Raw genomic sequence first — 24,973 nt, 5'->3', positions numbered from 1 at the left:
TTCTAGCATATGGTAATTTCCTCTCAACTGAATAGATTTTATTACATATGACTAAATTTCTCAGTACCTGCCTTCATCTTATACATAAAATTGTGTAATTTACTACATCCTTTTGCCATAAATGTAAAATAGATTGTGTAATGTTCCCATACCTCCCATCTTTGGTAGACTAGTGTACATTGTATTTATCCATCTGGCTTAGATAATGGGATAACACCACATACTTACAGAATGCAACATATATTGGAGAATTTATTATCTGTTAAGCAGTCCAGATATTCATTATTAACTTCAGAAAAATGTATTAAGTAATTTCTATCTATTTGACATTTTAAGTAGCTCAAATGCATGTGTACAATATCTTTAAATAAAACTATACATTTGGGAAAGAAATATGAAATTGAAAATAAGAAACTAGAAGGATTCTATTTCCTAATTATCTCCTACCACTAGATATCTCCTGTTATTTTCAAAATTAAGACAAAGAATTTATTTCAACTGCCTACTTTTTCCATTCTTTAAATTCCTTCTTCCCAGATAAGCTTCTTCTCAAATAAACCAACTCTTTATTTATATATATATATATATACACATACACATATATATATATGTCAGTTCTGATACATATATAGACACATTAAAACTTCAGTATCTATAGCATTTAACAGCAGTGGTTCCCAAACAAAGCTTCACTTTGCAATAACTTGGGGAGTTTTTTAATTCTTGTGTTCCTTTGCAGCAACATGCATGCAGGTGGAAGCCATTATCCTAAGCAAACGAATTCAAGGACAGAAAACCAAATACTGCAAGTTCTAATTTATAAATGAGAGCTAAACATTGAGTACACAGGAACACACAGAAGGGAAACAATAGACACCAGGGCCTACTTGATGGTGTAGAGCGGGAGGAGGGTGAGGATCAAAAAACTACCTATTGAGTACTGTGCCCACTACCTGGGTGATGAAATAATTTGTACAACTAACCCCAGCAACACACAAATTGCTCATGTAACAAGCCTACACAGATACCCCGAACCTAAAATAAAATTTGGAAGGAAAAAAAACCATAAATAAAATTAATAAAATTTTTTAAACAAAATTAAATTATTTTGCCTGTCTTCCTGCCCCATAACTTTTGATAAATTGTTCTGGGGTAAGGTCTGAGAACTGGAATTTTTTTTAAAGCTCCCCAGATAGTTGTGATGTGCAGTCAAGTTTGAAAACCACTGTACTCCAGCATTCTGTGTGCTGCCCCAGGGCCTGCTAGAACAGTGATTGGATCACAGTTCTGCAGATGAAGCTGCCAAACTGGCAACTGCAACTATCATTTCTTTGTTTCAGTAAAGAATATCAATACAGAACTTTACCCTCTCTCAACCTTTCTCTTAACTCCAATAAAAATCAAGACAGAGGTATTTAAGAAGAAAGGCTTTTCCATCAAAGTTCCTTCTCTTCTTGGACTTTTAAATTGTGGCTACCTAAATTGAGTATCTGGCAAGAGTAAGATTAAGCAGTAATTTGTTCCAAAGAAGAATCTTCTACCAAGGTAGGTATATAGAAATATGAATGTAAGAATTTTCACTTTGGAATTCTAGCTTTTGTTCATATTCTCAAGAATATCACCCTCATGACTTTTGATGGAAATAGTCATGTTACCTAAAAATCTCAGATGTGTTTTAAAAAAAAAAAAATCATTGTCAGTGGTAAAATTCCTTAAAATTTCTGAAAAAGTGTCAAGAACATTCACATTGATTAGTTGCACAATTTACATCCAATTTCACAATCTATTGACTTTTTCCACTGCTATATTTTATGGTCTCTAAAATCAATCCTGAGTAGAAGAGTCTTCAAAAGGTGTATAAGATAGATTTGCATTTCTGTTCTTGTTTAAGTTATGTTTCTTATGTACTGCTAAACTGCTTTCTAATATGAAAATATATTAGAAAAAAAGCTATTTTAAGGGGGTAGACACATGCACATACAACTATAGGACCTATCAATCTGTCTTATGTTACTTTCAAGGCTAATGCAAATGACAGATACCACATGGACCCCAGAACAATCTATCAGCCTATGTGCTTGAATTTTGCCTTCCCAGAACCCAGAGTGCCATGTGCTTACTAAATATTGTTGAAAATTATAAACAAATTAGGACAAAAACCTCTTTTTTCTAATTCACACACTGATAGACAATAATTGACTTTTGGAATAACTTGTTAAAAATCATATGAAAGTAATTATACTTCAGTAGAGTGATGTTAAAAGAAAAATACACATTACACAATTTATTTTGCTTCAGACAGATCTAATAGTAATAACACAATAATTGCATTAAGAAGTTGTTTTTTACAACAGTCCTGTCACATTGACAATATTTAGGTCACAAATCTATAGAAATCTGTAAGTTTTGATTAATTTTAAGTAAACATGCTAAAAGTATACCCTAATTAGTTATGTTCCAAGGTAGTCACCACTAAAGGCAACAAGGAATTTCCAAAAATGCTTTAATTTTAAAATGTACTTTCAATCATTATCTGAAAATTACCTTTCATAAAATAAAGTAGTGCCATTTTTTATTTTTAAAAACCACAAACATGACAGTATTGCTGTGCATCTATGCTGCTTCCTTTCCCCAAAATATCAAGCACATCTTCAAAGGTTATGTTGGTCTTTCTTCATCATTTTACATAACAAGCATTAAAATGCTTTTAAATTTTTTATTCTGAAAAACACTGTTGATTGATTTGGCTAACTGTGGATAATCTTTGGTCTGTTTTTAGGAGCAACTTTAAAGAATGAAATTAAATTTCCTCTTGGGCCTGTTGGCTCTTATTTCATGTTTTACAGTAAGTTCCCTCAATTCTAAATTTACTTGTCATACTTCTTGTTAATCATGACTTCAAAGAAAGTTTTGATACCAACAATTTTGTCCTGTATATAAAAATAGAGTGTCAAGCTGTGGATCATTATGAACTTGTTCTTACTTTCCTTTTCCTTTCTCATTTATGAGTAACCATCTAGTCATTGGTTGCTAAGCGTAAAGGGACAGTGGACTGCAGAAAGAGGACACAGGGCAGGTTGTATCTAGGAGAGCTAGCTCTTATTTAGAAACATCTGTTCCTTTTTATTTCTTTTTCAAAAGGACTACCATCAAATTGTCAGAAAAATATAATATAAGCTTACTAAATGTTTTAAAGCTATAGGAAATAAGAAAGTATACAGTTGGAGCTTCATGACAAATTTTCTAAAAAGACAACATGATATATCAATGCAAGGATTGCTGATTGTACAATAGTTTTTTATTGAAAATATTTGTAAAAACTAAAATCAGAAAGCCTTTCTGATGCCTGAAAATATATTCATTATGACTAAAATATTCCTTTAACTGACTGGAAATTAAAGTGCTACTCACTTGGGAAAAAAAATAAAAACAGAAAAAGAAATCATTCACTCAAGAAGCACTTACCCTAATTCAAACGTTTGAAAAGCATTTGTTAAAGCTCTATAGGAGATCCAAAAATACATAATGCAAAGTAACAAGTGATAAGTGCCATAGCCAAAAACATCACAGCATAATATGAATTTCAGAGTAAGGCAAATTTCCCTAGCATATGCTGGGGTTGGGTGGGCTTGAGAGGAGAGAAAGAGCCCTATTTGTCTCATTTCTTAGTAATTACTGATAATCCACTGTGTGTTGGGCCTAGTGGTGGTTGACACAGAAATACCAAAGTCGAATTCCAAATTGGGAACTTCACAGATTAGGTCTTCTTTTCCTAGTATAGTACCTACCTAAGAGAAACTAGTGAATAAATAAATATCAATAGACCCTAGCAATGACACAAATAAAGTAGCATTATTGTTCTGAAACATTTTTTGATATTTAATGACATTTGTATAAATCTCTTTAGTGATATTTAATGACATTTGTATTGTTCTGAAGCATATAGTGATATGTAATAACATTTGTATAAAAATTATATTTCTGAGGTTGAAATAAAAGAGTTTTATACTCCATGAGATATCTATATCAGAAACACCTGATCTACTTATTAAGAATGAACATTTCCAGACCTTATCCCAGACCTGAGAAAAAAAGAATAGCTGACCTTGGGGCCTGGAAACCTGCATTCTAGGATACTCTTACTCATGCTGAAGTCTGAGACCCCTTGAGTAAATTTTCTTGAAATTTACTTCTCAAGCTATTATGTTATAATTGCATGAAATATATAAAGAGAGCTTTCAAGGTAAATTCAACTTAAATCAATCCATCATATGAAAAAATGTAAGTCAATAATTACAATTATTATCAAATTTATTACTCTGGAATACCACATTTTTGGTAGAATTCCCCAAATATGACAAATATGACTTCTCTGCTAACATTAATAAACACTAATTCAGACTTTATACAATAAATTAGAAGGTAAAGAAAGATCCATGATCAAGTAAACTTGAGAAAGTTGGGGGAAATGAAATAGAGGTTGTTGACTAGAATACTTTTCAGAGACAAAAATAGAGGAAATGCTGTCTTTGTTTCTCTACCTACAGCCTTCTGTTTCATACTGAGGATAGACAACTTCTGAGGAACTCTACATAAAGCATCCATTTTGAGGATTCATACGAATTAATGACATATTTTTATTCCAGAAGCCTGAATTGCAAGACAAATGCAACTTAAATTCTTTTCTAACTTGAAAGAGTATAGAATCCCATTTATATAAGAAGCAGAGGATTCCATGTCCTAAAAACAAATGAGCTTAATACATAAATGTTCTCATGTTAGAATTAAATACTATTGGATATAAGAAAACAAGAACCACAAAACATCATTTTAATGTCACTCTAGCAAAAATTTCTTGCTGTATTCATTGTCTCATGAAAAGCTGGTAAATCTTAACAACAGTCTTAGGCGTTAGTCTAAATAAAGAAACTTTATTGTACTTAGCATCTAAAACTTTCAATATATCAGAGATTATCTCTTTTGAGATAGGGACTATCCAGAATTTAAATTAAAAATAACAGTTCGTATTTATATATTTACAATGTACTCTGGAGCACAGTATTACTCCCAAACCTCACAAAAACCCACGGACTATTTGGGATGCTCCTTTACATAGCACAGAGCTGAACATGAGATAAATCCTCAATAAGTATTAGGGGAATGACACAACGAGTGTGTGGACCTTTGTGTAGTTGACGCCAAGTAATAACAACCAGGTTTCAGAGTCGTACCTGTTCATTTGTGCCATTGGATAGGCTATATGAAGTCTGACACAGGGATGGATAATAGGTCAAGTGTAAGTTCAAAAGTAACTTATCTCTTGATTGACAAGGACATCTGCCATGCTCACAAGATGAATAAGGACAGTATTTTTGCCAATACCTGCCATCCCTAACATGGAGAAGCCTTTGTTTGCAGCACAATCTCTCCACTAAACTGCTCTGGTTAAGCTGTCAGTCTGGCAGTTTCTAATCTGTAAGGATAGGAAATGGAATTTTTAAAAAAGTAAAAAGTAAAATAAGCTTAAAAAGGGAAAATAAATAAAATACTTTACAGAAAGGGCTATGATCAAATAATTACCAAAAGCGAAGCAAAACCTTTAGCCTGAACTAAACCAATGATAAGCAGATATCAAATAGCCGAAGACAGCCAGTAGTTCTCAAAACTCTACAAACTCTAGAAACTCTATCAGGGACACAAATCATCTAGGGATTTTGTAGAACTGCAGACTCTGATCCAGTAGGTCTGCCTGAGCCCCATGAGTCTACATTTCTAACAAGCTCCCAGGTGATACTGATGCTGACCTGCTGGTCAGCAAATAACATTTTGAGTAGCAAGGCCCTGGTCAACTGAGAAATCAAACAGAGAAAGGCTGAGGACTTCTTATGGGTTTGTATAAATGCTCAAATGTTGTCATGGGAAAGCCTTATGCTCCTTGCCATGTGCAAGGAAGGAAATGGCATTCTGAAACCAAGTGAAAGAAATTTCTGCTTATCACCAAATACAGGTAATTTATTCAACCCAAAATACTAATTGAGCACTTATTATTTACCAGGCACTATTCTAGATCCTGGGTAAACAGCAGTGAACAAAACAGACAAAAAGTTTCTAACCTCATGGAGCTTATATTTCTACTTGGGGAAGACAAGCCATAAACAAAATAACTGACTATGTGATGCAGAAAATTTGGGAAGAAGGAATTTTAGTAGGGGGTACAACAAGGATATGATTTTAGATAGGGTTGCCCAGTGGAAAATGGCATTTGATTAAAGACCTGAAAGAGGTGAAAAAGCCAACCATGCAAGCAGAGGAAACAGGAAGTTTCCAAAGTCTGGAGTAGGGTAGGGTACACTTGCCTAGTGTGAAGAATAAGGAGGCTAGCATGGCTGGTAGAGAGTGAGGTGGGAAGTATTAGGAGCAGGAGGTGAAACTAGAGAGTTAGAGGAGGGCGAGGCTGCATCAGGTCTCATGAGCTATTGCAGAGCCTTAGTTTTACTCTGAGTGACATGCAACACTTTAGTACATGAAGTCAGTACAAGACCTCAGAAAGATGCCATCTCTTCCCACACACTTACTTTCCATCATCCGTAATGATTTGGAGGAAAAAAATGAAACTTCTAAAATATCTGAATGGCATCCATAAATATTTACTTAATGTCACCTATAGTGTAAGAAGGGTACAAACACTGATAAACATGACCTCTAACTTCAAGGAGTATATGACTGTCAGAGGATACGGGACAGATTGGTAACAATAGCCAGAGCAGGAACTGACAAACTTTTTCTGAAAAGGGCCAGATAAGAAATATTGTAGGCTTCTGAGGGCCTGTAATAAGTGGTCAACTTGGCTGAGGTAGCTTGAAAGCAGCTACAATAAACGAATGGGCATGGCTATGTTCCAGTAAAACTTTATTTACCAAAACAGGCAAACTACATTTGGCCCACAGCCTTAGTTTGCTAACTCCCAGTCTACAGAGACAGTGAACAAGGCAAAATGGCATGTAAAAACCTGATACTTCATTTACAAAATAATCATAAAATTAACCCAACATTATTCATGAGTTTTCAAAAAATATTTATGTTTCATTGAAACTGTGTGCATGCAAAAATACTATGCTAAATTATTTGTCATTTTAATTATTTTTTCTAAAGAACATCATGTGGAAGATACTGTTACTTTCTCTCTTTTAAAGATAAGGAAAGTAACGAGAGGTTACATAACTTACCCAAATTCACATAACTTGTGAATGGAGAAACAAAATTTTAACTTGCCTTGATCGATTTGCCTATCTTCTGCCTTTTATTCTATTATCTGGGATGAACTAAAATCACCCCAGTGTATATTAAGACCAACCCCTCAACTTGTACAGTAGATCCCATCCTCTTCCCTATGCAAGGAGATTCCTCCAATTATCCTGCAAATATCTACTCTAAATCTAAACATCCTACATCAGCAATTTTCCCTTCTCTCTATTGATTGTTCCTACCAGCACATAAATATGAGGTAATATCATCTATATGTTTGTTTTCATTCTCCACTGATCTTATGACTCCCACCATGGTCCATTTGAAAAGTTTGCCTCTGCACATCTTCACTTTCTCTCCTGTTCTGTCCTAAGCCAACTCCAAGCAGACTTTGCTCACATCATTTTGATGAAACCACATTTGTCAAATTGTACTCCAAATGACCATGTGTAAGGATCAGTTTTCAGTCTCCACGATAATTATGTCTAAATTGTATTTGACATGATCAGTTTCCTACTTAAAGGGAGTTTTTTCTTTTTCCTCAACTCCACTCTCCTGATTTTTCTCCTACTTCAATGACGACTCCTTGTTGGTCTCCTTCTCCAGACACATCTCCTCTTCCTGATCTCTAAATGTCAGTGTCCCAGGACACCATCCTCTTACCCTTTCTCCATCTATTAGCACAAATCCAGTTGCTCAAGTCAAAAAAAAACTTGAAATCATCTTTGACTGTATCACTTCCCAGATCCACTCCTTCAGCAAATATTGCCCACTCTGCCTTCAAACCATCATCTAAATCTTACCCTTTCTCACCACCCTCCTGCTACCATTCTAGGCCAAGCAATGATCACTTCCTACCTGTTGCAACAATAACTGATCTCCCTGCTTTCACCATTGTCCCTGTAGTTTATTCTCCACACAACAACCAGAAAGATGCTTTTCCAAAGTAAATATTGCCATATCATTCCTTTGTTCAAAACCTTCTAATGGTTTTCCATAACACTCAGAAGTCAGGGGTACAAAGTCCTTACCCCTACCTACAAGACCCTGCTTCGACCTCCCCGCGCCTTAACTCCAATGTATCTATATAACAAAATTGCATCTAAGCTCCTTAAATGTTTGACAAATAAATAATAAATTTAAAAATATCTGCCCTCATGGAACTCACACATTATTAAATCATTTTTGATTATTTAAAACGATCAAATGTTAAAACTACAGAGAGAATACAATCAAATTTAAATATAGGTGGGCTGCATAATAATAATATTAAAGTTACCACTTCCACTTATGGAGTGTTTAACATATGCCAAGAAGTATATTACAAAAGTACGCTGTCTAATCTCTCCAGAAATCCAGTGTGACAATTATTATTATTATCCTCCCTTAACAAATAAGAAAAATGAAACTCAAAATAGCCAGCTCTGTATTGTGTTTCAAATAAGCTTATCATTTGTGGAGGTAATCGGCCCCAAATGTAGACTCCTTAAGAAGGCATTTTCATCATTTGCCTAGGGTTATAAAGTTCACCACCATTGGCCAGTGGATGAGGGAAACTAGCTAGTGAAAAAATTGTGTTGAGAATAGGAAAAGATAAAAATAATAAGAATGGAGGTCAGGGGTCAGCTATTTGCTCTAAGGTGTAATTTTTCACATGATTTCTCCCCACCTCTGCTTAGGGTCCAGAGAGCAGCTCATCAAAGCTCACTTTGAACTTAATTTCCATGGCACTGTACCATCTGGGTTTCCTCCTGTCTCTGATTTTCCTTCACTAGCTGCTCAGCTTTCTCTTATTGATGTCCAAGTTTCTGTCTTCAGCCATTTCTTCATTACTTTCTTACTTATTGCTTTGACCCAACAGTGCTTTCCAAATCAGTTTCTCCAGCTCTGATATTTCAATCTGCATCTACAAACTTCCATGACTTTTCAAACTCAAAAGGATTAAAACAATTAATTTATTTCCTCTTGGCACTTATGTCTTCATTAATGTTAGCAGTCATGACTTAATATCTCAATTTCATTTGAGTCCACATTCATTTATTCAAAAACATCTACTAAGAACCTGGCCAGGCATAGTGGCTCACACCTTTAACCCCAGCACTTTTGGGAGGCCAAGGCAGGTGGATTGCTTAAGCTCAAGAGCTCGAGACCAGCCTGGGCAACATAGTGAGGTCCCATATCCACAGAAAATACAAAACAAAATAGCTGGATATGGTGACACACTCCCATGGTCACAGCACTTTGGAGGCTGAGGTGGGAGGATTACCTGAGCCTAGGGGGCAGAAGTTGAAGTGAGCTGAGATCACACCACTGCACTCCAGCCTGGGTAGCAGAGCAAGACCCAGTTTAAAAAAAAAAAAAATGTACTGAGAACCTCCAAGGTGCCAGAAACTAGAGACAAAATGATAAATAATACAGAGACATTGTTTGAAGAAGTTAATAATTACTACACTATACAATATTATAAGTAACTATAAGTATTATAATAGAAGTGCTGAAGCAACAAAAAGAATAAAGACACCTAGCTTACCTCCAATTCCTCATACCCTTTATTATTCACAAAGATGCCAAGCACTGACTAAGATACTAAAGACACAAAAGCTAAAGAAGATACAACTTACTCCTTCAACAGCAGTAAAATAGCACATGGCCTAAAAGTGGAGAAAAATATCAAAACAAATAATTACTATCACTGTTGAAAGAAAGTGATGGGCCGTGCACGGTGGCTCAAGCCTGTAATCCCAGCACTTTGGGAGGCCGAGACAGGTGGATCACGAGGTCAGGAGATCGAGACCATCCTGGCTAACACGGTGAAACCCCGTCTCTACTAAAAAATACAAAAAACTGGCCGGGCGAGGTGGCGGGCGCCTGTAGTCCCAGCTACTCGGGAGGCTGAGACAGGAGAATGGCGTAAACCCGGGAGGCGGAGCTTGCAGTGAGCTGAGATCTGGCCACTGCACTCCAGCCTGGGCGACAGAGCGAGACTCCGTCTCAAAAAAAAAAAAAAAAAAGAAAGAAAGAAAGTGATGAAGTTTGCTTTTGTCTCCAATAAAAGCTTTACAAAAGTAAAATTTTGGCTGATTTTATATTGTATAAAGGTATTTTCTGTACAATTCTTTTAATTTTCATATCAAAGTATTGGGGGAGGGGAGTGAAGCCACTTAAACGTTTTGAAGGAAGAGATTGCCAAGTGAATGGAAATTAGGGCAGGAGTGAAACATTCTCAGCTAGAGGAATTGCTTTTATGAAGGCACAGGAACTACCAGAAAGAGCTCATTATGTTAAAAGAACTAGTACTAGTTCTACATGGCCAGAGTGAGGAGAAAGAAATGGCAAAAGATGAGATTGGATGGTGGTACAGGCTTTCGTGTTTGGTTGCAAAGAAGAGGGTTCCACTCACAATATTTATTCGTGCATTTTTAGGGCTGCCTTAGTTTGCTGTGCTAGTTCTAATTTATATTTATTCTTGCATTAACTCCTTTTTCCTTAAAGGAAGGAAACATGCCCGGCCAAGTTCTCAGTAAATATTTTCTTCCTTCCTTAAATAAGGAAGTCAATGCAAGAATAAATATAAAGTAGGACTGGCACAGCAAAAGCAGGCAGCCCTAAAAACTGGTCTCTGCTTCTCATGGCATCCCTGCTTCTGTCTGTACTGTTCCTCCCTCAGATGTGCTCTCTTTACTCAGAGTCCCTGTGTCCTTATAGCTTAGTTTGCACGTGGCCCTTATTAATGCTCCAACCTCTGTCTGGCTCCTTTAATCTCACAATATTCACATTTTAGTTCCTACTTCTAATTAGCATATCTCAATATTTCCTAGTTCAAGTTACAAAGAGAAAGAGAATTTTATAAACCTGGCTTATTTTTCTTCTTCTGGCCATAAGGCCTAAGATCCTGGATAGCCTGTGGTTTGGAAGTCCATGGATCAATAGTCCAGAAAGAACCCAAATAAATGTGCTTATGTTACAAGAATAAAAGGTGGTAACTAAGACCTGTAGATGTACATATAAGAGGCAAATGTAGATACAAGAGGAACTGATCGTGTGACCAAGACATTACTATGGCTCCCTCTGAAATGACTTGGAATTTTTGAGTCATCACTGATGTTTGTAAGACATTCAGTTGTGTGATGGGGACAGTAACCAGGATAAAAGGGAAACTGAGAAGTGGAAACAGAAAATCTAAACCAGCTTTCCTCACTATCTGGCTAGGAATGGAGAGAGATAAGCTAGTAAAGAAAGCTTCAGGTGTACCCTAGGTTAAGAATGAGATTTTTTAGTACATGAGATATCAATCAATATTATAGGCTGAAAGAATACAGACAGGGATTAGAAAGAGGTTTATTTTACAAGAATAAAAGAGAAGAAAGACCCTAGGGATGGAGAAGATGTAGATATAAAACACAGGTAAAGAGACTGGTCTTAAACAGGAAGAGAGAACAGCAAGATATTTGTGAGTTTTATAGGTGTAGGGCAGCAAAGTGAAGAAGTTCTCACGTGTGGTGGCCTAAATTATGTAAAATAGAAGGCAAGATCATCTTCTGATGGGTGTAGGGGGGAGCAAGAAAAGTAGAAGTGAGGTATCGATGCTGAGAAGATAGCCTTTTGGGGAAAATGGGAGGAAATGATTTAGCAGTTCTGATGCACCAAACACAGACACTATAGTTCTCCAGTGTTGCTACCATTAGAGATTGTGACATCCATCCAGCAATGTTCATCACCATGGAAGTAGTACTAGGGAAGGTAGTTTGCATAGAGTTGATCCAAAAGTTTGATGTTTCTAAAGGCAGTATGGCAGAGACACAGGAAGGAGTTGAATGTTGTAGGAGAATGACTAGAGTCTTGCACCTTCCTAAAGCTTTTGTTTCAGGCAAACTGATCTTCTGATGGTTGCTAGAATAGAACCTATATTTTCTTGACCTTGTTCATTTGCTTATGATATTATTCTAATTCGGCTTCTTCCTCCTCATTTCTACTCTTATTTTATCCTCATTTCAAATGCTATCTTCTCTACATGGCAATTGGTCCTCTCTCTTTGATAAAAATTAAAATTTTCCTCTAAATCGCTAGAATTGTTTACAGTATTAATCAATTATTTCTTGAATTGCTACCATCTACAAGCTGTGTTTGTTATTAATAGAGTACAAAATAACTCAAAATTATATTTAGACCTTACTCTACCTTACTATGTCTAAGCACTTTTCATAGATTATATATAATCCTATCTACCACTATAAATGGCTAAGAACTATTTCTAGAACCAGTTGAGGAGTGAGGAAACAGGCAGAGATAACCATAAGCAAGTCACCCAGCTAGCATCCAACAGTGGAAAGACTGGTTCTAGGAGGCTCTAGCAATCAGACTCCAGTGTCTTCATTTTAACCAACATACTATACTGGCTCCATAGGCTTTTTGTTGTATTGCCTCGTATTGTCGTTTGAGGGTTATATCTTCCACTGGATTTCAGACTCACATAAGCAGTGTCTTAAATCTGTTTTTCTTTGTCCCTAGAAAGAAGTGTTGCATATAATAGTTATATAATTAACAGTTCAGAGTCTGGAATCTCACTGAATTCTTAGAATGAAGTAAGAAAGAGTTTTCCCAGATAGTCAACTTGGGTATTTACCTCCACTTGAAACTACGTTCAAAGGTGGTCTTTTCTTATACACGATCAAGGTGATTTGGTTCCTCCCTAAAACCTACAGGTCAGATAGCAAGCTTACCACTTTTTTTGTTTTTTCTGACTTAATACAATTCTACTTCTCTTTTATTGTACAGGCATCCAGAATAAACAAGAAATTTTCTATTCCTTATTTTTTCTAACTTATTTTCTCAGTGAAATATATGACTTATGGCTTAGTATATCCTAATGTATACATAGTATACATACTAATACATAGTGTATCTTAATGTTTGAACTTTAAGTGATCAAATTTAGAAACTGTTTTTGCCTTTGTTTTTATCTCCACAGCCCAGTGAGAGTCAAAGATTCCCCAGAAGACCATATCTGCCTGGCCAGCTGCCACCACCTCTACCCTACAGGCCAAGATGGGTTCCACCAAGTCCCCCACCTCCCTATGGCTCAAGACTTAATTCACCACTTTCTCTTCCCTTTGTCCCAGGGCGAGTTCCACCATCTTCTTTTTCTCGATTTAGCCAAGCAGTCATTCTATCTCAACTCTTTCCATTGGAACCTATTAGGCAACCTCAACTCTTTCAAGGTTATCCAAACCTACATTTCCCACTAAGACCTTACTACGTAGGACCTATTAGGGTATTAAAACCCCCATTTCCTCCTATTCCTTTTTTCCTTGCTGTTTACCTTCCTATCTCTAACCCTCAGCCCCAAATAAATATTACCACTACAGATACAACAATCATCACAAATCCCCCTACCAAAACAACCACCACCAGCACTTCCACAAAACCCACAATGACGGTCACCTCCTCAACAGTACCTATCTCTTCAACACCAGAGCCTGCCACCTCCACATCAGCAGCAATCCCCACAGCACCTACTGAAAATACTACTGAAATTCTCACCAACCCTCCTCACACCATATTGCTCAATGCCACTGTCCAAGTTACGACTTCCAACCAAACTACATTAAGCAGCACAGCCTCTAAAAGTTTTTGGCAAAAACTCTTTGCCATTTTTAGTTGAAGATGCAATAAATGATATTTTCCAAACTGCTCTGACATCTTAGAAGAAATAAACTGCAATGATTTTGATGGAACCAACCCTGATCTAACTAGCACACTAAATAAATAAAGTATTCGAGCAGTAATATGCACCTATTGCTATCATTATGACTATCACTCTATCCTATATTTTATCACCTACCAAGAGTTGATTACACAGGTTCCCAGAAGGAAACAGAGACCCTTTATGGGAAAAAATTAATGAAAGCTGTATTTAAAGAGAGTGGGCAGGATTTAAAAAAAAAAAAAATACAGGGCTATTGAGACATTCAGGGTCTCCCAGCAGAGCTGGTCATGGGCCTATATTTGATGAAGCAAAGGGAACAAACAAATAAGGAGCCCAGAGCCTGAAGAAGAGTTGGGACAATGAAGGAGATTCCACCCAATAAGACCCACTGTGCAAAGATGCGACTACTGCTCCTCATTTGCAGTCCACTCTTCTCTGCCTAGTTCTCAATCCTGGGAGGATAACCATACAAACTCTTACATATGGGTTTTCTTACCTGGGGGTTTTGGTTGGCTTCTGCTGATGAAACAGGTGGAAGGGAGAGGTATAAATCTTTTATATTTGGTATAAAAGATAAAATATGGTCCAACTGTATAGGTCCCTTGCCATGAATGGAGCCAAGCTAAGCTCCTAATAGTTACACAATTAATAGTCTCCTAATAGTTACATGATTATTGGTTCAGAGCCTGGAATCTCACTGAATTCTTAGAACTGAGTCAGAAAGAATTTTCCCAGATAGTCCCACTGGAGTGTTTACCTCCACTTGAAACTACTTTCAAAGATGTGACTACTGCCAGGTGTGACTACTACTCCTCATTAGCAGTAAACTCTTCTCTGCCTAGTTCTCAGTTCTCTGATTTCTTAGAAGCTAAGCTCCATTCATGGCAAGGAACCTATACGGTTGTACCATTTTTTATCTTGTATACCAAATAGTACCCCCACCTCTCTCCTCCACCTATTTCATCAGCAGAACCCAACAAAAATCTCACAGGTAAGGAAACCCGCATGTAAGAGTTTGTATGATCATCCTCCCAGGATTGAGAATGAGGCAGAGAAGAGTGGACTGCTAATGAGGATTTATCAGCACAGAGGCTGACACCACAAGTAGCCTCACTCAGCATCTTGAGGCCAAATAAGTAGTCAAGGAAAAATATGAGGGTTCCTGACTTCTGGCATAGAAAGGGCAGAGACAGCAGAAAAAACTTTTTTATTGCCTTTATCCAGGAAATGTACATATATATAAAAATGCAACCAGGTAACAAAAATATAAGCAAATAATAATATAAAGTAAGAGAAAAGAAATAAAATAATTAAAATATGAACTAAATTGATCTAGTGGAAACAGATACATAGACCAATGGAACAGAATAGAGAATCCAGAAATAAAGCCACATACCTGCAACCATCAGATCTTCGACAAAGTCAACAAAAGCAAGCAATGAGGAAAGGAGCCCCTAATCAATAAATTATGCTGGGATAAACGGCTAGCCATGTGACGAAGAATGAAACTGGACCCCTGCCTTTCACTTGAATCCTGCACACAATCACTAAACTACCCTATAACAAATGACTCTTAGATTTTATTAACTAGACCCCATCTCTACAAAAAAAAAAAAAAAAAAAAAAAAAAAAATAGCTGGTTTGATGACAGACACCTGTAGTCCTAACTCCTGGTTAGGTGGTTGAGGTGGGAGGATTCCTTGAGGCCAGGATTTGCAGGCTGTATGAGCTATGATTGCACCACTACACTCCAGCCTAGGTAACAAAGAAAGACTCTGTCCCCATTCCAACCCTCAACAACAACAACAAAAAGACTGCTGGCAATAGCAATCTACAAGCTCAGGAGGTCACTCAGACTCATACCTGTTTTTCTTGGCTTGTATAACATGTTACAGAACTGAATCTGGAGATATTTGGGCCTATATTATTCATTTTCCAAACATTATATACTACTCTCTGTTCTTCTACCTGCCTTCTCCCTTATTTACTTTACCTAGGCCTAAGATTCCTAGACTCTTTAGAGAAAGCAAAATGTTACTATGCTTAAAAATATGTAAATAAGCTCAAGACTATATGTTCTGGATGATAATGCATATAAAATAGAGTTACTTAGGTAAGAATGCATCATCCCTGTTTCCAACTTGTTTGATAGGACAATATAGGAAGTAAAATAAATATTTTACATATAGGAAGTAAAACATATGCTATCTCCATTCATGAATATTCAGAACTAAGATGTAAAAGAATATTGATATGAGCATCTTGACCCTAGCAATTTGCTTAAAGTGCTGTCAATAGTTTTGTTCTGAAGGAAATTATTATCTTTATATCACTCTAAAACTTGACAGCAAGTTTCAATAAAATAATAAAAGATACTAATTGCTCTCCTAAGTTGATCAAAAGGCAGAAGGTTGACATTCAATCTTCTCTCAGAGTCCAAGCATATTTTTATTCCCTGGGTATTTTTATTTATGAAGATATATTTGCTAAAGTTTACTATATTTCAAAACATGGTCACACACTAATCTAATATGAAATTATCTTAATTGCGACAAGAAACGATAGCTCTAAAAGCCATGATGAGTATCGATTTGATGTGACATTTGATTAAACATTCAGAACCTTGCATAAAACTACAAATTTTTTTCAATATTGGATTTAATAGAGAAACACTTTTAAAAGACTGAATTTGAAACCAAATGTATACATATGACTGGAGATATGTATCTATATATACACCTCCACTGAAGTCTCAAATCCCTCAATATCATCCATTAAGGCTGAAGTCAATTTCTTTCAGGCTCCTGTTAAATATTGATATTTAGACTTCTCTTATGAATCACAAATATTTTTCCATTCCTCTGTTCCATCATGGAAATCACTATCTATGGCAGTTATAGTCTTATGAAATGTGTTTCCATAATAATAAGACTTGAAAGTCAAAATTACTCCTTGATCCATGGGCCGCAGAACGGATGTAGTGTTAGCGGGCATGCAAACAACATCCATCTCCCTGTACATCTCTATGAGAGTTCCTGGGTGACTTCGTACATTGTCAATAAGCAGTAATATTCTGAAAGGAATCTTTTTTCTGAGCAGTGTGTATCAACAGTGGACTTAAAACAGTAAACCATGCTGTAAACAGATGTGCTATAATCCAGGCTTTCTTGCTCCATTTATAGAGCACAGGAAGGGTAGATTTACCATCATTCTTAAGGTCTTAGGATTTTAGGAATGGCAAATGGGCATTGGCTTTAACTTAAAGTCACTAGCTACACTGGACTCTAACAACGGAGTCAACCTGTCCTTTGAAGCCAGTCATTGACTTCTCAGCTACAAAAGCATCTTCTTTAGATAACATCTTCTTTCAATACACTGCTGTTTTGTCTACACAGAAAATCTGTTGATTTTACCTTAGCTAGATTTTCTTAGCTAGATAAGAAATTATCTTACCTAAATTTTCTGGATAACTTGCTGTAGCTGCTACATCAGCACTTGCTCTTTCACCTTGCACTTCTATGTTACAGAGATGGCTTCTTTCCTTAAACCTCATGAACCAATCTCTGCTAGTTTTCACCTTTTCTTCTATAGCTTCTTCACCTCTCTCCATCTTCACAGAATTGAAGAGTTAGGACCTTGCTCTGGATTAGGCTTTGGCTTTAAGAAAATGTGTCTGATTTTATCATCTATCCAGACCACTTAAACTTTCACTATATCTGTAATAAGGTAGTTTCACTTTCTTATCATTTGTGTGTTCACTGGAGTAGCAATTTCAATTTTCTTCAAAATCTCTTCCTTTTCATTTACAACTTGAATGTTTGGCTCAAGGGGCCTACCATTCATCCTATCTCAGCTTTCGACATCCCTTCACTAAGTTTAATCATTTCTAGTTCTTGATTTTTTTTTTTTTTTTTTTTTTTAGACTTATCTTGCTCCGTTTCCCAGGCTGGAGTGCAGTGATGTGATCTCAACTCACTGAAACCTCCGCCTTCCAGGTTCAAGTGATTCTCCTGCCTCAGCCTCCCGAGTAGCTGGGACTACAGGTGACCACCACCACGCCCAGCTAATTTTTATATTTTTAGTAGAGATGGGGTTTCATCATGTTGGCCAGGCTGGTCTCTAACTCCTGACCTTGTGATCTACCCACCTTGGCCTCCCAAAGTGCTGGGATTACAGGCGTGAGCCACCACACCCGGCCTCTAGCTCTTGATTTAAAGTGAGAGATGTGTAACTCTTTCTTTTATGTGAACACTTAGAGGCCATTGTAGGGTTATTAATTGGTATAATTTTAAATTATTGTTTCTTAGGGAATAGGGTGGCCAAAGAGTAGGGAGAAAGATGGGTGAAAGGCTGCTGGGTAGAACAGTCAGAAAACACAGAACACTTATCAATTACATTGCTGTCTAGTATGAATGCAGTTTGTGGCAATTAACTCAAAAGCAATTACAATAGTAACATCAGTGAGCATTGATTACAGATCACCATAACAGATATAATAATAATGAAAAAGTTTGAAATATTGTGAGAATTACCAAAATGTGGCATAGAAACATGAGATGAGTATATGCTGTTGGAAAAATGGTATCTACAGGCTTGCTCAACACAGGGTTGCCACAAACCTTTAATCTAAAAAAAAAAAAGCACACAAAAGTGGGGCAAGATAAAATGAGGTACTCCTGTACTCTTCATTTCACTGTCGCAAACATGTAGGCATCCTTTTTTTATTTTTTCCCAAGATGGAGTCTTGCTCTGTTGCCCAGGCTGGAGTGCAGTGGTGTGATCTTGGCTCACTGCAACCTCCGCCTCCCGGGTTCAACCAATTCTCCTTCCTCAGCCTCCCAAGTAGCTTGCATTACAGGTGTGCACTACCACATCCAGCAAATTTTTGTATATTTAGTAGAGACGGGGTTTCCCCACGTTGGCCAGGCTGGTCTCAAACTCCTGACCTCGTGATCCACCCACCTTGGCCTTTGTTTCAAATAATTAGTATAAGAAAATGGTATAAATCAGCTGAACTCTCTCCTACCCAAAAACCTGCCTTAAACAGCAAATTTCCAGACATCCAAAAATGATAGTCTCACTTAAAAAAATTCTGTAAGTGGAAGTAATGAGACACCGAAGGGAAACAGATAAATTAAGTAACTTATCAGAAGCCACAAAGAGAGTAAATGGCAGAGTTGAAGTTCAGACACAGCTAGTTTGTTTCTGGGGACTAATCTCTAAGAGAATAGGACACTAGGGTCCTCTAGCTATATGATTTCTCTATACATAAGTTCAGGAATTACAACGTGCTCATTAACATTTCTCACATAATGAAATATTAGATAAGAATGGTTATACATTAGTGAGAATACATGGACACCGAAAGGGGAACAACATACACTGGAACCTGTCAGGGGAGTGGGGTGGGGAGAGAGAGCATTAGGAAGAATAGCCAATGCATGCTGGGCTTAATATCTAGGTGATGAGTTGATACGTGCAGCAAACCACCATGGCACACGTTTACCTAGGTAACAAACCTGCACATCCTGCACATTTACACCAGAACTAAAAAGAAAAATTAGAAAAGAAAAAAAGAATGGTCCTACATGTCAAATGAATTTCCTGTTTCTTTCTAAAAGCTAGCAGGTCACAAAGCAAGCACAGAGGAAAGGTACTTTTCTCTGTCTGAGTAGCACCTCCCAAATCAGCATTCCCCTTCATCAATTCAAACTCATAGAATTACATTTAATCCAAGTCCATCCACACACACAAAAAAAAAAATTCTAGAGTGTTCTCTACCTGTTTAAAACCTCTTGCTTTAAAAAGAACCAAAAAAGACAAAATCTGATCAAATTTACCCTATGCAAGAATGTGTTCACAAAACTCAATATCACATGTCTTTGTAAATCAAGTTATAATACTTCCAAATCTTGGCCAACTAAACTTGCTAAAAATTTAGGAATGAGATATAACTCTTACCCCAGAAACAATATTCTTTAAAACCCAATTTGATCCCAAATTCCTTCTTCTGGTAAAAGAAATGGTCAACAAAATTAAGTTATAAGCATTGGGCCCACAGAAAACATCAGGCCAATCAAAAGTTCATATAATTACAACCAGAAAGTAAATAATCCAACCAAATAAAATCACAAATTTCACAGCAAGCTAATCAAAGAAAAAAAAATTAAATAATACTGAGTCAAGAAAATGTATCCTTCAAAAATCTCTGTCTAAAATGTATAGACAAATGAGAATTAAATAGGCAATCTATCAACGCCGGATCTGGACAACTAATTTTCTAACAAAAATTCCCCTACACAATAAACAAGCTACCAAATCGAAACTTATAGAAACACAACAGCTAAGAAAAAATCTACCCCTTATCCAGTCCAAATAGCCAAAATGACACCAAAAAAAAAAAATCTAAGCCCCACTCTAAAACCAATGTTTAACAGAACTCCAAACAACACCTACTGCCTTCAGCTTTAACTAGTAAGAGAAATGGTCTATGCCAAACTACGACACAAGACCTTCAGAAAATACCTGTATAATCAAAATTTCACAAAAATATGATCAAGAAGCAGTGGATCAGTGAAATAAAAATTCCCTTAGAAAAGCAAACTAAACTAACCAGAGAAAATAGTACTATAACACAACTCAATCAACACAAGGTAGGTTCTCAAAGACACATGAACAGAAGAAATCTAAACAGCCTAAACAGCCACTGAGTGAGCAGAGACCTACCCTATGTAAGAGGGGGCATCATCAACCTCATCAAAAAATTCTTGGTTAAATAAAATCTCCAGCACAGCCAAGGAGTAGATAATACCAAAATTCTAAGAACTCAAGTAACATACAAGAGATCTAGTGTGAGCAAATACCATCCAAGCAAAACTGGTAAAACGTTGCCAAGGAAATCTAAAACTACTTCTAGAAAAAGTATTCAACAAAACTGCAAATAATCTAAACCACATTCAACTTCCATTGGTAAAAGAAATGGACCAACCCAAGTCAAGCCATGAGTACTAGGTCCGTAGAAAACTTCTGGCCAAATAAAACTTCTTAAAAGTTCAATCATAAAGAAAAAGTACAGTCAAACAAACATTGTCAAAAAACATCAAACTAGTGAAGGATAATATGAGGTCAGTTTGATTAAACACAAATAACCTAGATGCTCAAAACTGAAGCCAAAAGCATCACTGAACAGAAAAGCAAACAGGCAAAACATCATCAGAGACATCTCCCACTATACCGTCGACATCCCTATCCTGGTCAACCAAAACCTCAACCTAAGGTGCCTTCACTTTGGCATCTTGATGTACAAAAATTCTATTCTGTTTCACCTTATTTTTGTACATGTAAACTGTTTCAGTGACAGGGCACACAAAAATATCATCAAAGTCAAGCCAGTAAAAAAACTCCATCCTCACTCATGTAAATATCCCTGTAAGCCATCAGTTAAAACTAGACCTCACTCACCTCATCATTATCCTCCAGTAGTGCCCCATACCCTTCAACCTGAAAAGTTACTACCAAATCCAACAACTTCTAAACCTGTAGCCTCCACCATTACCAAACCCATGGCCGCTGGCAACAAAGCTCCTACTACCAAGACAGTGGCACTTACTACTAAACGTCCTCCACCTCTATTCCTATGGAGAATACCACTGAAATGGTCACTACTCAACTTCTATTAGCTCCCACTAACAAGAATATGAGAGTGCCACCACCAGTTTCACTGTCATTGTCAAACTAGTAGCTGATATCACGAAATTCATCACTTTACTTATAAGCATAAAATGTATCCTCACCACCAAAACTCACCACCGACACAAAAGTTTCTGTATCTACGAGGATGCTCTTCATAATACTTCAACCTTCTCTCTCTATATATATATCACCTCCACCTAATCAATTACTGCTAAGGCTACGTCTGCTACCAACTTATCATCAGATGCCACCAACATAAATTCACTTCCCACAAACACTTTCCAATCCATGACAACTGCCTCCACCCCCACTGCCAGTATCACATCAATTTCCACATCTACTACCTGTCAAGTTAGAAGTACTTTCAAAACTGCTGAAACTATCAGCACACTTGCTTCCACAGATGTCACCATAGCTATTGATCTGAAATCTAGAAGCACTACTTCTAATGCCACAACCTTACTTAAGACTTTTGCCACAGATATGATTGCAATCAGCACATCTACTGCATTTACCTCGAAAGATGAGACAGCTGAAGTGTCAACATTTAACACTTTACATACATATGAACCTACTAACCATATATGGATGATACTACCTCATCATTGTCTTTACAACACCTGTAGTCACTGCTGCCACTACCATATCTGAAGCTTCAGTATCTACTACACCTGCTCTTACATAGTCTCCTTCTACTCCTATTTCTATATCTGATGCTGTTAGTAATCTGTCTATCTGACCACATCTAGGGTCTTTCCCCTAACATCAAGTGACATGTCAATTGTCAACATTTCTCCTGCTACCACTCCCCTCAACAACTATACTTGCACGCCTGCACTTACTAATACCAGCCCCCACCACAGTTGCTCTCTCTGCCCCACCTGGCAATACCACCAGACACTCCCACTGCTACCCTTTACCATCACTGAGGCCTACACTGCCCTTTCAGGCACAGAGGCACAGCTGCCCCTACCAGCTCCAACCCTACTACCACTTCTACTTCCATTTTCCCAGAGGTTGCCACAGCTACTCTCTGCAACATCAGTCCACATCTGGATCATCTCTGATATGGTTTGGATTTGTATCCCCACCCAAATCTCATGTCCAGTTGTAATCCTCAGTGTTGGAGGAGGGACCTAGTGGGAGGTGATTGGTTCATGGGGGTGGATTTCCCCTTGCTGTTCTTATGATAGTGAGTTCTTACAAGATCTGGCTGTTTAAAAGTGTGTAGCACCTCCCCCTTCGCTCTCTTCCTCCTGCTGTACCCATGTAGGATGTGCGAGCTTCCCCTTCGCCTTCCATCATGATTGTAAATTTCCTGAGGCCTCCCCAGCCACATTTCCTGTACAGCCTGCAGAACTGTGAGCCAATTAAACCTCCTTTCTTCATAAATTACCCAGTCTCCGGTAGTTCTTCATAGCGATGGGAGAATAGACTAATACAATCTCCCCTAGCAAGAACCACATCTTCTGTCACCACTCTGGCTGCCATCACTACACTGGCTTTCATCACAGTTTTACTTATCACCTCTTGCACTTATACCCACTGTTTCTCTTTCTACCACTACACTAGCAGTCACCAATACCTATTCAGCTGCATCCATCACTGCTACCACTAATACTTGGTCTGCTTCCACCACATCTCTGAGCATTTCATCAGCTTCCATTACATCCTGCTGCCTCCAGCTCACAATATCCACTGTGACCACCTTAATCCCACAGACATTCCTACTTCCTCTATCTCAACTGCCTCATCTACACTCTTTGACTCTTCCATACTTGAAACTGATTTTGCCTACTTCCTCTATAGTAAATGCCCTAGTCCCCACAGAGAATGTGACAACATTTTATCCCAGTGCCTTTGATAATATTACACTTGATTATGAACCTGACACCACTAATCTCCACATAAGCACAACTGATTTCATCAGTTCTTCTAATGCTTTTACAAACTCTGACATTACCAATGACTGAATATTCCTACACACAAATAAGCCAACTTCTCATTCCAAACTCTATATACCCACTGCTGTTTTATTCATCACTACCCTCTGCAACACCAGCTGCCACTACTGTTTCTGGAACAAGAGCTTCTTCTACCACATCTGGATCATCTCTGATATGGTTTGGATTTATGTCCCCACCCAAATCTCATTTCGAATTGTAATCCTCAGTGTTGGAGGAGGAACCTAGTGGGAGGTGATTGTATCATGGAGCCAGTAATTCTAACATTTACCACTTTATGTCAATCATGGTGTTGACAGGCGACATACAGATAATCACCGAAAGACCTAAACTGACACTAAAAGCTTTATAATGATTATTTCTTCCAAGAAATGTGTTATGTTGTATATAAATTAAACATATATTTATTTGGTGTTACAAGGAAATGCCATCACTATACTGATGCTATGGACTCGTGGGAAAAAAACTTAAGTATAGGAAGAATCAATATCATTAAAATGGCCATACTGCCCAAAGCAACTTACAGATTTAATGCAATTCCTATCAAACTACCAATGACATTCTTCACAGAACTAGAAAGAACTATTTTAAAATTTATATGGAACCAAAAAAGAGCTGGAATAGCCAAGGCAATCCTGAGCAAAAACAACAAAGCTGGGGCATCACATTATCCGATTTCATACTGAAGTAGGAGGTGGGACTTGACCCCAGAGGCAGGGATCAGACACAGGCCAGATTGAAGACTATCTAAAACAGGAAAGGGTCAAAAGAAGCTTTCAGTCAGACCCATCCACTAGTGAGCCAAGTCAATTTACTGTTGCCATGGAAACACCTGGGAGTTACTGTCCATTTCCATGGCACTCAGTGTTCCAAAAGTTACTACCCCTTCCCTGCATAAACAACCCCTTAAACTACAGGCAATTAAAAATGGGTATAAAAATGACTGCAAAATTGCCCTAAACTCCTACTGTCTACCTAAAGGAGTAGCCCTGCTCTGCAGGAGCAGTCAAGGAGCTGTACCACCACCAGAGCTATAACACTGCCTGTTCAATTAAGCTGTTTTATTCTACCTCTGGCTTGCCCTTGAATTCTTTCTTGGGCAAAGCCAAGAACCCTCCTAGCCTAAGCTCCACTTTAGAGCTTGCCTGCCCTGCATCAAAACTATACTACAGGGCTACAGTAACCAAAATAGCATGGTACTGTTATAAAAACAGACACATGGATCAATGGAACAAAATAGAGAGCCCAGAAATAAGAACACACACCTATGACCATCTGTTCTTTGACAAAGCTGACAAAAACAAGAAATGGGGAAAGGACTCCCTATTTGATAAATGATGCTTGGATAACTGGCTAGCCACATGCA

The 24,973-nt window shown here is 37.4% G+C and overlaps 1 protein-coding gene across 3 annotated transcripts; it reads left to right on the top strand.

Annotated features, from left to right (window-relative positions):
* Nucleotides 1–1,420: 1,420 nt before the first annotated feature.
* On the top strand, nucleotides 1,421–14,030 carry OPRPN (opiorphin prepropeptide). 3 transcript variants are annotated; one of them, XM_030925047.1, is made up of 4 exons: nucleotides 1,421–1,545; nucleotides 2,780–2,845; nucleotides 3,021–3,076; nucleotides 13,214–14,030. In XM_030925047.1, the coding sequence occupies exons 2-4, from the start codon at nucleotides 2,795–2,797 to the stop codon at nucleotides 13,488–13,490; spliced, it is 384 nt and encodes a 127-aa protein (XP_030780907.1). In that variant the 5' UTR covers nucleotides 1,421–1,545; nucleotides 2,780–2,794; the 3' UTR covers nucleotides 13,491–14,030. The 3 variants fall into 3 exon arrangements, 2 of the variants coding, with proteins under 2 accessions (XP_030780907.1, XP_010382183.1); XR_004055431.1 differs by lacking the exons at nucleotides 3,021–3,076; nucleotides 13,214–14,030 and adding an exon at nucleotides 4,548–4,661; XM_010383881.2 differs by lacking the exon at nucleotides 3,021–3,076 and having other exon boundaries at nucleotides 13,214–14,026.
* Nucleotides 14,031–24,973: the final 10,943 nt, after the last annotated feature.

This window comes from Rhinopithecus roxellana, chromosome 2 (genome assembly GCF_007565055.1).
Source record: "Rhinopithecus roxellana isolate Shanxi Qingling chromosome 2, ASM756505v1, whole genome shotgun sequence".
NCBI lineage: Eukaryota > Metazoa > Chordata > Mammalia > Primates > Cercopithecidae > Rhinopithecus > Rhinopithecus roxellana.
Note: the sequence above shows the minus strand (reverse complement) of the source record. Positions and strands in the feature narration are given on the sequence as shown.